We start from the raw sequence: 12,732 nt of genomic DNA, 5'->3' as shown, positions 1-12,732 counted from the left end.
GTCATGGTCTGCCCTAGACTAATCACACCTTTTCTGTTATGGGTGAAAATCACTTGCCAATAAAATCTCTGTACAGCAGAAATACATCCTTTTAAATTATCAAATTTATAGCTAAATTTTAATCAATATTAATTTCTGTTTTGTGACTCACCAAAGGGTAAGTCCATTATCAAGGTAAAGCAAATCCAAGTATGGAGCAATATATTTGTATTTACTATCACCCAAAAAAGGGATAGGAATTGAAGAAAGAGCTTATTTACCATTTCTGAAGTATGAAAGAATTAATCAGGATGTATTTCTGCTGTACAGTTCTTAATTGGATAGTTTAGCTTTAAAAGACCTTGGAACTAGATATTGTTGGCCATTTCTGTGCTGCTTTTCCAGTGCACTGAGCCTGGTGTGGACAGCGTGCAAAACTCTAGATAAGATAACGATAAACAGGAACCTGAAGACTGAAAGAATCCAGTGTGTCTCTCTTTCCTGGCACAGAACTGCTCCAGGAGGGTCTTCCCCAACAGGGGAGCCCCCGGGGAGGGCCCAGCCAGAGTCCCAGAAGTCGGGGGGAACCGGCAACAGGTACCCCAACACAGCACCTGCTCTCTATAGAAAGTATGGACCAAAGTCCAAGGTGGAAGTGACAATAAGAACAGGCAAAAACCACAGCTGAGAAATGCACATGCTCTAAAAAGGCAGACCCGAGGGGGAGCCATGCTAAACAGGTCCTGGAACATGTGATCTAGTATGGGAAAATGTTTAAATATGCAGAATTCTTTTTGAATATGCAATAGGAAAGGTATGTAAAGGGTGTCTCTGAAGTAGCAGGTGTGCTCTATGCCGAGCACCCAGCCATTAAACTTTGCTTTATTTTTGTAGCCTATTTTCCTTCATTAAACTTTTAAATTTTACCAGGAGAGTGAACCTCGTTTTTCACATAAACAACTTACCACCCAACCAAAACACAAAACCTCTCCAACTTGTGAAGATCAACGTCATTTATCTCAATAGGAGGGAGGAAAAGGATGGGGTTTTTGTGTCTTTAGGCAAACAGCTGTAGTGCAATCAGGTCTGACAAGAACAGCATTGAAGATTAGGTGCCCAGCCCTTAATTGTAGAAATTTACCTCTAAAAGAGCAGGTTTCCCTTTTGTCCCACATGCAATTTACTGCTAAGCATTATCTTCTCAGTGATGCAACTGTTCCTGTGTCTAGCTCAGTATTTAGGGATGCAGTCTCTGCTTAGCCTGGCTGTGTCGATTGAGGGTTCCCATGGGCCAACCTGGGTTGTTACAAACCCTGTATGCTGAGTTCTTGAGGTGTTTACAGGCTCAAAGTGAGCTGTGACAGTCTTGATGTTCACTTCAGAGCAGGGCTAAAGCAGCAGTGCTGGGAAGCACGAGAGCTTCCTGAGTGTCCAATCAATTCTGAACAGGATGGAGAAATTATGCATGGAATGGTGATGTTATATCTGGGTGATGTAGCAGTGTGGCAGCTGCAGACTGCCTGTACTGAAGCCACTCAACCACTTGTGGAGATATTCTCCCGTGCAAGCCTGATAAAAACCCTTGAGGTGAAACCAAGAAGCAGCAGTAAGCCTCTCTATTCCACCCCCTCTTCCCAAAGAAAGCAGCAGAGCAGTAATAAAATTAAAAAATAGTTCCTCGAGTTGCAGAATTTCACAAGGTTACTTAAGATGGCTCAGCATTTTTTACTGCCTCAATGCACTAGCACCTTCCCCTCTGTTCCACTCTGTATGAATGCACATAAAAGGGTGAAAAACACCAAGCACTTGTTTTTAAACTTTTAAATCTTTAATAGTAATAAAATGGTTATAAAAATAGCAACATAATTAGAGTAATAATACTTTTGGACAATTTGGTTTAGGACAATATGAGACAATAAAAACAAAGAGTTACAGATGTCCGGGTACCTTTTCTGGGCAGCACAAATCTGAAAAAGGCCCCACGTTAACAGAGGATTAACCCTTAAAAGCAACAGCCTGTTGTATATCCATACACCTCATCCATGGTGCATAAATTCCATTCAAACACAGGATTCTGTCTGGGCAGTGTCAGCTTCTTCCTCTCAATCCTGACAGTGTCTTCAGGGCTGAGCAGGCAGGAAGAATTAAGTTTTTTCTGCTAAGAGAGCAATAAATTCTCAGGTGTCTTGTGGCTGCTATCTCAGTGTGAGTCCTCACTTTAAAAAAAGGATCTTACATAGCACAGACTCTATTTCAACCATATGTTATAACCTAAAACTATATTTAATACATTACTTAAGAAAATTAATACAGCATAACTTTCTAACATAACACATATAATATTCATTTTGATGTTTGTGAGAAGCCAATCATAAAATAAGCATTTTTCACAATAAGAAGATGAAATAATTATTAGCTGCTGATACATTACTATGAAGTGCCTGGTAGACTGGAAATGTTGGCTCTTTCTAGAAGAGAAAATGACAAACTAACAGTTCTTTTTATGACCTTTTTACCATGCTATTATAAGTATCCATGGTAACATGACTGTTCATTCAAGCTGGTATGTAGCATCAAAATAACAATAAATAAAGGTTCAAATTCATGTGATTGAATAGAGTGTGCTGCCAGGTGTGCTGAGAAAGATACTAGAGTTGGGACACAGAAAGTCAGAAATTAATTATTTTGTTCCTTTTTGGCTGTTTATATCACCTTTTCATTTTTTTGTTTTACCTCCCATCATTCTCAGTTTGCTATTGAAGGATGCAATTTATTAATTTTGTTTGTATTCACCATGTACACATCTTATTAAGGGACACTGCTAATTTTAAAAAGTCTTCATTTCAAACAGTGAATTTCTGTTTTCTGTGATGGAATACAAAATTACTCTGCAATAAACAGCTGAATGCAGTGACTAACCAGTTTAAACTAAGGAAATTTTTATTTTAGGCTTGTGATGTATAATGTAGTTTCTGGATGTCTTTTGTAAGAGCAGAGAAGCCCATAGGTGACCAGATATCTTTCAAGTTTCTTGTAATGAGCACCATTCCTTCACTTGCAGACAAGTTTGTTTGATTGGGGTTTTGTGGTCTTGCAGAGAAAGATTCCTTCTGTTTAAATGTTTTACTTTCATATGATTTGCCATCAGATGAACTTGTTTTAAGGTAGGCCATTATCTACACACTGAAAACATTTTTAAACAAATTTGCTGATTTATGCAATTTACGATTAAGATTGGGAGAATACAAACTCAGGAAACAGGAGAAGGTTATTTATTTCTTTGTTTCAGGTGATGAAGGGCTTTTAGGGATGACATTGTTCCAAATCCTATTCTGGAAGCTCCTTCTGCTCCTACCTTCAACTTGTCACGGGGTGAACGAACACCTGATGGAAAGAGCAGCTTGTGTGTTCCCGCTTTGCAGAAATGACACGGGACTCCGTGTACTGGTGCCGGGCTGCTCTGGGGCTTCACACCCGCTTGGAACAGCTCCTGCCTCCCTATCACCTGTCTTGTTTACCCTCACAGCACATAAAGACACTAACTGCAAAATACCGCTGGTGGTTTAACTGCGGCTTCCTCATTATTTTATTTTTTATTTTATTTTCTGTTCCAGGAGGGCTTTCCCGGCCGTGGCCCGCCGTTCCCGTGGGCCGGAGCCGCGCGCCTCACGCCCTAATCCCTCCCGGGCCGCCCCTCAGGGGCGCGTCCTGGCGCAGCCGCCGGCGCTGGAGCGGCGGGGCGGGCTCGGGGCTGCCGCCGGCTCGCTGTGCCCTGGTACCGCTGCCGGAGCTCGAACCCCGCTCCCGGAGCTCTCTCCTTCACGCCGTCTGTCTGTCTGTCCTGCCGGAACCTGTCCGCAGCTCCCCGGGCGAGGCGAGGCTGGAGGAGACGCGGACGGAGGCGCTGTGAGGAAGAGGAGCGAGCGGAGGAGGGCCGGGATGAAATTCATCGCTGCTTGTTACGTGCTGCCTCTCTTCCCTGCTCTGGTCCTTGGCACTAGGTGAGTACCGACAGCTCTTTTCCTTAGAGTGCTCCTGCTTTGTTTCCTTTCTCAGGTTCAGTGCCTGGAAGATAAATAATACAGATTTCAGGTCTTGCTGGGGTGTTAAGTTTAGGGCAAAGATCGTCTCTGATTCTTTTCTGTCTCGCTCCCGCTCCTGATCGTCTCAAGATTGAATGTTCTCTTGGTTGCTTTTTACTTGCTTGTTTGTTTGGGGTTTTTGGTTGGTTTTTGTGGGGTTTTTTTTTGGTTGGTTGGTCGATTTTTGGGGTTTTTTTATGCTGGGAAGGAGATGCTCCTGTATAATTTGACCCACGGCTTTGTGGTGTGTAACAAGGCAGTGACAAATGTAAGCTTTATACACGCAGCAGTTAAACCAGACAGGCTCTATTTCACTGTAATGGCAAACAGGTGAAGCTGAGAATTGCTAACGTTTTCCCTTATTGGGTGCAAAACACTTGAACAATCTCATCTCAGGATTCTCTATCTGAATAATGACCGGGGAGTTACTTTTTTACTGTGAGATATTGTAGTGTTATCTCAATGCCAGTAAATGCATAAAAAGTTGCTGCGATCTAGAATAATTCCTTTCTGTGAAAGTGAGAAAATATGAACAAAATCTTTTGCAGCTAAAAAATAAACCTGATCTGAGCATGCAGTGTTCTGGTAAGATGATGTGTTCTGCTCACTTGCTCAGGGACAGTATATTGTCTGCGTTGCCAGTTCAGCAAAGAAAAGGTAAAGCTGAGACATGTTATCCCATTGTCTTGATGAACACAGATGAGAAATTAACGTTGGGTACAGAGCAGATCTAGTATGATACTGCTGTTTACGCTGCACAACTTCCAGTTCCTCATCAGTAAACCAAGCTGAAATTTTGGCTATGGTATTTCTCTGCTGGGTTGGAATATTAACACAGAAATAAGTGTGTAATAAATAGTAATGAGTCTTTAAAGCGTGTTTTTGGAGGATATATATGTGTACATTTTTCAGAAAAATGTGACTTTTTCCTTTATGCTTGGATATATGCTCCTTATGTAAAATGGGCATCGAAGCAGCCTTTTGCAGAAGCATTGCATGTTTTAAGGCCTAAAACATAAGGTGTTCACTGAGATGTAAAAAGAAAAGAAAAAAATGTGTGCCGGCTACATCGTCAAGTAAGGGACAGCAGGAGCTGCATACACAGGCAAATAATAATTGAAAATTTCTGAACGGGAAAATGTCTGAATGCAGGGAGAAATCAGGAAATTGCTTCAATTATCCAGTAAGTTCCTTAGTTTAGAATGGAGGCAGCTTTTTTTGGTAACTTGTGGTTAGGGCTTCCACAGTGCTGGTCCATATGAGCCATGCTGATGTGCTTTGGAATATAGCCCTTGGAGGAATATATTGTGGTTTGGTTCTTCTGATTTAATAAAAGGTCTAAGGAAACCTTCACTAGCAGTCAGGTGAATTAATTTGGGTTAATAATTTTATGCTCATTAAAGAGTGATGCATCCTTGGAAGAAGAGTCAAAATGGAGAGGAAGCACCAAACCAGCTTTTGCAGGTGCAGGTTTGTATCTTGCATGAGCTTGTGCAGATCAACCTGTATGGAAAAGAGATATGGAAAGTTTAAAAACTGCCTGAACATTTATGGGAGTCAAGGTATTTAGTGTAGAACCCTAAAATTGAGTCCTTATCTTCTTGAGGAAATGTTACCAGTATGAGAAATGAGGCATAGTTAATTCTGGATAGTTGTCAAAAAAACTAATAAATTCAAATCCTCCCTCAACTTTCAAAAAAATAGTTGTAAAGAATATCAAGAAGTTGAAATTGGCATGTGGATGCTAATTATGAAAATCATAATTCTGAGGAGTGTGTATATTTTCGTAAGAGCACAATGTTGGCCTGTGATGGTTTATGTTCTTCCATAATTGAGAGATGAAAATGCTCAGTGGGACAGAAATCCCAGTTAAAATTCCAGCCCAGTGTAGTATGTGTTGCAAAGTGAGTTTTGGTACCAGATTGGTCATCCCGTTACGAAGGAGGCTGAAATTCTGTTGTAGAGTTGGAGATTTGTAAAAGTCCTGGTTTGCTCTCTTCAGCAGTCACTTGGTTTTTAACTGGCTGTGGAGAAGATGGAGTTCAACATTTCAACAGCACATAGAGGAAGTTTCAAAAATACAGAGATTATGCTTTAATCTCCTTCAGCAGAAGGCAGTTCATACTTGCTGTGAACCTGTGCCTCATTGGTTGGTTGGACCCAACAAGGTAGGATTGCAGGATTGGTTTTTCTTGCAAAAAATCAGGGTATGGTCTATTTCCATGTGAAATTGCTTAGCTAAGGCAAAATATTGACTTTGCAGGACAGAGTTTTCCATCATGAGGGTTTATTTTTGTAAAAGTTTGTCCTCTGTTTCATACATTGGTACTGAAATGAGTGAACATGGTACTTGTTGCAGAGGTGGACGGCTCATGGATTTTTGTTCCTTGTCAGGCAGTGATGCCATCCTTTTTGCATCATGTTATGGTGATTGTTTGGAAAGATCTCCCATGTCTTCAAGCCTCATTGCAAACAAATATGAATTAATGAGCTAATTAATGAATTAAGCTATGTTAAGTCAACGTGTAATCTTTTCTTACTTGATAACACTGTTAAGAAGAGGAAAGTACACAGCTATCACCATTATTTCATAATTGTATGTAACTTCTAAACTTGGTCTAAAATCATACGCGTCAATCAAATGCCCATAAAATTACAGAAAGTTCATGATTTTGAAATGAATGATCTTTTCTGCATTATCTAAACTGGATTTTGGTATGGCTTTGAGACACAAGGATGAGTCTTAATCATATTTCTGGTTGGTTGTGGTGCCAAAAAGGTCCTAAGATTGAATTGAATTTGTCTATCCAGTTAAACACGTATGTTTTGACGGTGTAAGCAAAAATTACTGCTCTAAAATCAGTCTCTCAAAATCCAAAGAGGAACATTTTTGAAGATTAATTTAGCTTGGTAAAAAACATGAAATTGGTGTTTTCCTGTCCACTTTTGCATTTCCTTTGACGTTTCTATTTTGGCACATTTAATGTGATAGATGTTATAAGTGGATTTTTTTCAAATGATGCTGAAGACAACATAGGATTTCATATGAGATCAGAAATGAGTCTCACTTCCCTGAGAGTTCAGGGAGTTGACACAGTGCACAGTAAGCTCAGGATCTCATTCTGTGAGCACTTGCCTGCATTTGTGGCCCCAGATACCTGAATAGTCTGACTGGAATGCTGCTTGTAGAAGTGAATCTTGCATGAAGGCAGTCATTGGGGTCAGTGACTATGGTCTAGATGATCTTGTCTAGTGAGACCTCCCTACTTTTAGCTAAAAGGACAGTTTTCTGAATATTATTTGAACATTACTATTGAAATGCTATTGTATGCCAAGATTTTTTGTCTGAACAACAAAATACAACTCCTTAGAAGAAGCCTGATGTGAAACAGAGCTTTCCTTTTCTTTTTTCTTTTGGTTTTTTTTTTCTTGTGACAGTGCATTCCTTTCTGTCCACACATGAAATATGACAAAGATACAAGACACTGAATAATTTGATTGCAGTAGAATGCTTCGTAGCAGAGAACAGGACCATAAACACAACAAGATGCACTCCATAACAATTGTAATGTTTCTACTACAGTAACTCATTAAATGAATGTAAAACAACAGAGCTGTAAAAGGCAGAATTTTTGAATTGTGGAGAAGTAGCTGGTGGTAGTTTTTTTCTAAAAGTACAGTTAATTGTCAGTCTTACTGCGCTGGTGTTACAAAGCAATCTGTAATACAATGGCTTAAGAATAATGCATCTAATGTAATACAATGGCTTCAGAATAATGCATCTTCTGGTTTCTGTAGCAGGGTAAAAGTAGGGTGCTCATTTCAAGCTGATTAATGAATGTACAGGTGTTGATCTGGTATATGTCTATTGTTGGAAGTGATAAAAAAATGATGAATTTCCTAATTAAGCTTGAGAATGGTTGAGCTTTCCTTGGATGTATTTTTTAGGTCAGCTATTTTCTTTACATTTGTTGGGTTTGGTAATTATTTTTAAGAGACTTGAAAATAATTTTTCCCTCCTTTCAGATAAAGGTATGTAAATACCTCAGCCTGTGTCTGGAGGAAAAGTAACAGAGGAACCTGTCTGATGTTACTGTACTGGCATGGAAAGTTGAAAATCCTTGTTTCTAGTTTTTAACATAATTTGGTCATAAACACATAATGAGATGTTGAAAGTAACTGTTTTTAATTTAGACTGATATGAGAGTAGATGGAGCCTTTCTTTCCAGACTTGAAGTTTGAGGCGCATTGAACGTGAATGCTCTTGGCCGTGCCCACGCCATTGGAACGTCCTGCCTGGCAGGAAGCCAGATCTGATTCTCAATTGAGAGATCTCACACTGAGGGCCAGTGGTGTCCCTTCTCCACAACTGAGATTAATTCTGCACAGTGGTAGGAGACTACTTATTTAGGAGGAAATACGATCCCTTATTTTGCTGCAGGTTCTTAACATACTTTGTGAATTCTTTCAGAAATACAGGGGTAATAAAAATCATTTTTCTCCTGCGTAGAGTTTACAATTTTGTTGTCTAAATTTTCTGGGCCCTAAAAGTTTTCTGATTTCTATCAGTGTGGATGATGATGCTTGTTTGGTTGATGGCTTGTAAGGATTTATATTTGAGGTACAGACGTGGTATTTAGGATATGACTTGTGGCTGTACTATAGCTGTAGACTATGTGCTTTTGTTTTGGACTGTGTTTAAGTATAATGGGTGCTTAGACTAGTGGTAAAACTCCATAATTTCATGGCATGTGTTTGGATTGATGGCTTTATTTTGATGACTTATAAGAAAGTGCCTAACACAGCAACCTAGAAGCTACTTGCAGCCTGCTGCCAAAGGAACAGAGAAAAATGCATTGGCAATAGTGATGGTGCTCCATATATCTGAGATCATGAACCCAAACTAAAAATCCAGAAAGAAACTCTCAGTTTGGCCAGAAAAACTAAAAAAAAAAAAAAAAAAACAATTAAAAAAAAATCTTCTGTGATGTTGGAATTCTGCTTGTCATGCTATGTATAATGCATTTCTGCCCAAGAGACTTGCCATGTAGTTAATTTTGACATTTTAGTGGATTCTTTAGTGTTTAGAAAAATTGGAATGCTGACACTTTCCTGTGTTTCATTTATTACTTTACAGTCAGGACAGAAGATAAGGATATCCTAACCTAAATTGTAATCCCTTTTTCAGTGAGATTGTGAGCTCAATATTATTTTCTCTATTTAATAGAAAACTGTTCACAGACAGTATTCCTTGTGATGTACCACTCTGCAGACAGAGAAACCTCATTTATGCCACTTGTCAAAGCAGTGTTTCTTCCCATTGTCTAGTTTTGCACAATGGGTGTGCTGTCTGTCTTGTAAGGGTCAGAGTGTAAATATTCTCTGTTTGGAAGTCAAGTGATATGCTTGTTGGAAAGCAAAAGAAAATTTTCATGCCATCCTTCAGTATTAATATTCTGCAAAGGTTTAAGATGTGCATTGTTATATATGCTATTTCAAATGCATTGGAGGGCAAGTACCTTTTAGAAATACTGAAGAATAAATATGACATTTCATCAAATAGCAGTTTTTATGTGCTTCTGTGATTCTCTTTACTCTTTCCTTGCTTGCTCATCTTCCCCTTGACATGGTTCCAGTATTTTTTTAATGTTTACTTTTGCTGGTTTTTATCTGAGCAATATTTTTTGTAGTGCTCCCTCTTTTTCTGCTGTATTTGTAGATACAAACAATAATTCAGTCAATCATTAGAGAAATCTGTAGGTGAATCTTACAAGCTGAAGAAATAGGTGTGTACAGAATTTATTGATATCTTACTTGTTGATATTGATTAATTGTTTCTATGGAAAAAAGTAGAGAAGAGTCAAAAAGTTCTGGTGTATTTTGTCTTCATGTGCTGTCTTAGGAAGAAAAGACTAATTTGCTGCCAGCTAGTGTATATTACCCAAAATGCTGATTTTTCCAGCCATTGACACAGTCTTGTTGTTATTTTTGAATGGTCATATTTAGTCAATTTGTGGTCCGTTTCCTTGCAGGAAATAGGTAGGTTTTCTTTGCATTTGTTAACTATGGCAGTGGAAAAGGAAAGTAAACCTGCTTTGGATAGATTGAAGCACTTAGAAAACAGAGCATGTATTTGCTGAGTCACATGTAATTGCAGAGCTGAAACCTTTCCCTTTTAGCTGGAGATGGAGCTGCAGAATATCTTTCTAATGCCTCCATTTAAAAGTCTTCCAGGCCACCACACTTCTAACCATGACCCAGATATATGCTCTTGCTTTGACAGCATCCAAACACCTCCTGTGCAGCACCAGGGAAACAGGAATTTATGGTGGGGCCCAGTCTCTGTAATTTCACCATAGTAAAATCACACATAAACAAACCATCAGCAGGTTTTATGGCGGTTCTATAACTTATTTTGGTGGTGGGAAGGGAGACAAATTACCTGGTGTACCTGGTAAACAAAACAGTTTATTCATGCTTTATATTGTTTAATTCTCTATAGTTGATGCAGTTCTTCAGGTGATTTGTGGTTTTGTTGATATGAAAGACTACAGAAGTAGGAGCTGTGACTTTGTACCTCAGAATTGCTTGGTGAACCAAGAGCAGCAATAAACCCAGCAATTACACTATGCTCAGCATAAATGCATCATCCTCATCATGTTTGGATGATTTTGCAGCCATGTGTTTGTTTCAGGCTAGTCTGTGGCAATAAACATGGGGGGAAAAAACTGAGATTTTACTGAAATCTGGAAGAGAAAAGAAAAAAAATCTGTGGAGGAATTGAGCTGACAAGACTGAAAAGCAGCAGCTGTGCTCTGGGTAGCGTTAGATTGTTAAGGAAGTTTCTTCCTCCTGAGGCAGTGTAATGAAATGGATGCTTGATGTGCAAAGAGAGACTGTCTCTCTTGAAAATGGAGAAATAAAATCAATTTTTATACTGCTTCACTTAGATTCTTTTGTTAAGAAGTATTTTTCAGGATGGGGTGAATCTCAGCAAGGGTGCAATATGTTTAGGTGTTTAGTAGCTGAACCTTTGAGATGCTATCTTGAAATGAATCAGTTGATAATTAATTGTTATTTTCAGTGCCAAAATGTCCAAAATAGCCACTGTATTTGTACTAATTATCAATGGTTGGCATAGTCCATTAGTCCTGCTGTACTTCTACCCCTCTGTTCCATGAAGAGTACAGAAGCTCCTGTTATTTCCTTGTCTGAAAATAGACACTGTTGTTTTTTTTGTTGGTTTTGATTTGTTTTCTTCCCCCTTCTGTGAAGAGAGCCAACATTTGCCAGGGGACCAGATATTTTTGAGGGGCTTAATACCTATAATCTGCAATGGATTTTCTTTCAAGTGTGCTGAAAGAGTCGAATCTGATGACTTTTGAATTTCAGGAGGAGACAGCTGGTTAATTGCACTAACCTTTTGAAACTCTGAGACAAGAGCTATATTCTTTGACACTCAGACTATTCTTTAGGTGCTGAATGGCAGGGGGGATACCAAATAGCTGTGATTGTTAGGAATCCATCCTGACCTCTTTTAGGAAGTTTAGCCTTGCAGCTGTCTTCATTTTACCCTCAGTTGAGGAATGAGATTATTTGGCTCGATGCAAAGGGTAAGGCTTGGGTAATTAATCTGTAACCATGGTGCCTCAATGACAGTGAAGTGAGGAAGGGTCAGAACCTGTTCCAGCATTGCTGCTTTCCTTCTGTTTCCTTAAGCATATTTCATGTTGCAGTTAGTGCAGCCTATGCAGTTTAATTTGGTGAAAAATCAGCCTCAAATACCGCTTTCTGTGAGGTGACTGCATTCATATATAAATATATATGAATATATGATTATATAGGCATTCATATATGAAAAAACCACTGTCCTCAAGTGCATAGGTAGTGAATAGAGACTCATCTGCTTCTTTGTTTACTTGTAAAACCACTCTCTGCTCTTCAGTACACAGATGTGCTGTATTTGGCTCAGGAAAGTTCATGAAAGCAGACATTTAATTTAATTTAATGTATTTCTTTTACTCTGTTCCCATTTCAAACATCCTAGTTCTTTCCCTAATTTTTACTTAGATGGAGCTCCTTTGGCACTAGGGCAGACTGTTAACTGTTCCTGGGCACATAGAGAATTAAAATGCTGTAAAAATTAAATAGTAAGAGCAGTTTTAAAGAAATAATAGTCAGTCCATTTGACTCAGAAAAAACCTTGCATTTCTGTCTGTTTTAATGTCATAGGGTGTAGTGTTTCCAGTTGCATATGTACCAAAACTGACAAAATTTAAATAGCTTCTGAGAAGAGCTAGGAAGATACACAGGACATGTCTAGCAGAACTAAGGGTTGAAGGAATATCTGTTTCCTTTGTATGAGGTGACTGCTGCATCACTGGCCTACAAAACATAACTGTAAATGTTTAAGCCATTCCCATCAGATAGGTGATGTTCAGAAGTTGATACTGCAGTCAGGTTTAAATATTTTAGTGCTCACTCACGTGGTATGTTTCTTTGCTGCTTCATTTTGCTGGTAATGTCACATGTTAAAATGGTACTTTTAAATGTAATGGGAAACTGTTCCCAAAACTATTCAGTAATTACAGAAGTGAAAGTTTTTAGCACAATAGATTAAACCTGATGATACTCACTAAAGTTTTATTAAAAAGTTACACAGTTGGCATGG

General features: G+C 38.9%; 1 protein-coding gene across 2 annotated transcripts in view; it reads left to right on the top strand.

Annotated features, from left to right (window-relative positions):
• The first annotated feature begins 3,668 nt into the window (after window positions 1-3,668).
• Window positions 3,669-12,732, top strand: part of LUZP2 (leucine zipper protein 2) — a 128,196-nt gene continuing 119,132 nt past the window's right edge. The window contains exon 1 of one of the 2 annotated variants that reach the window (XM_054635730.2): window positions 3,669-3,980. In XM_054635730.2, coding sequence (XP_054491705.2) covers window positions 3,919-3,980 — 62 coding nt within the window. In that variant the 5' untranslated portion in view covers window positions 3,669-3,918. The remainder of the gene's footprint in view (window positions 3,981-12,732) is intronic. The other variant, XM_054635729.2, reaches the window with a different exon arrangement.

Source organism: Agelaius phoeniceus, chromosome 6 (assembly GCF_051311805.1).
Source record: "Agelaius phoeniceus isolate bAgePho1 chromosome 6, bAgePho1.hap1, whole genome shotgun sequence".
NCBI classification, from domain to species: Eukaryota; Metazoa; Chordata; class Aves; order Passeriformes; family Icteridae; genus Agelaius; species Agelaius phoeniceus.
Note: the sequence above shows the minus strand (reverse complement) of the source record. Positions and strands in the feature narration are given on the sequence as shown.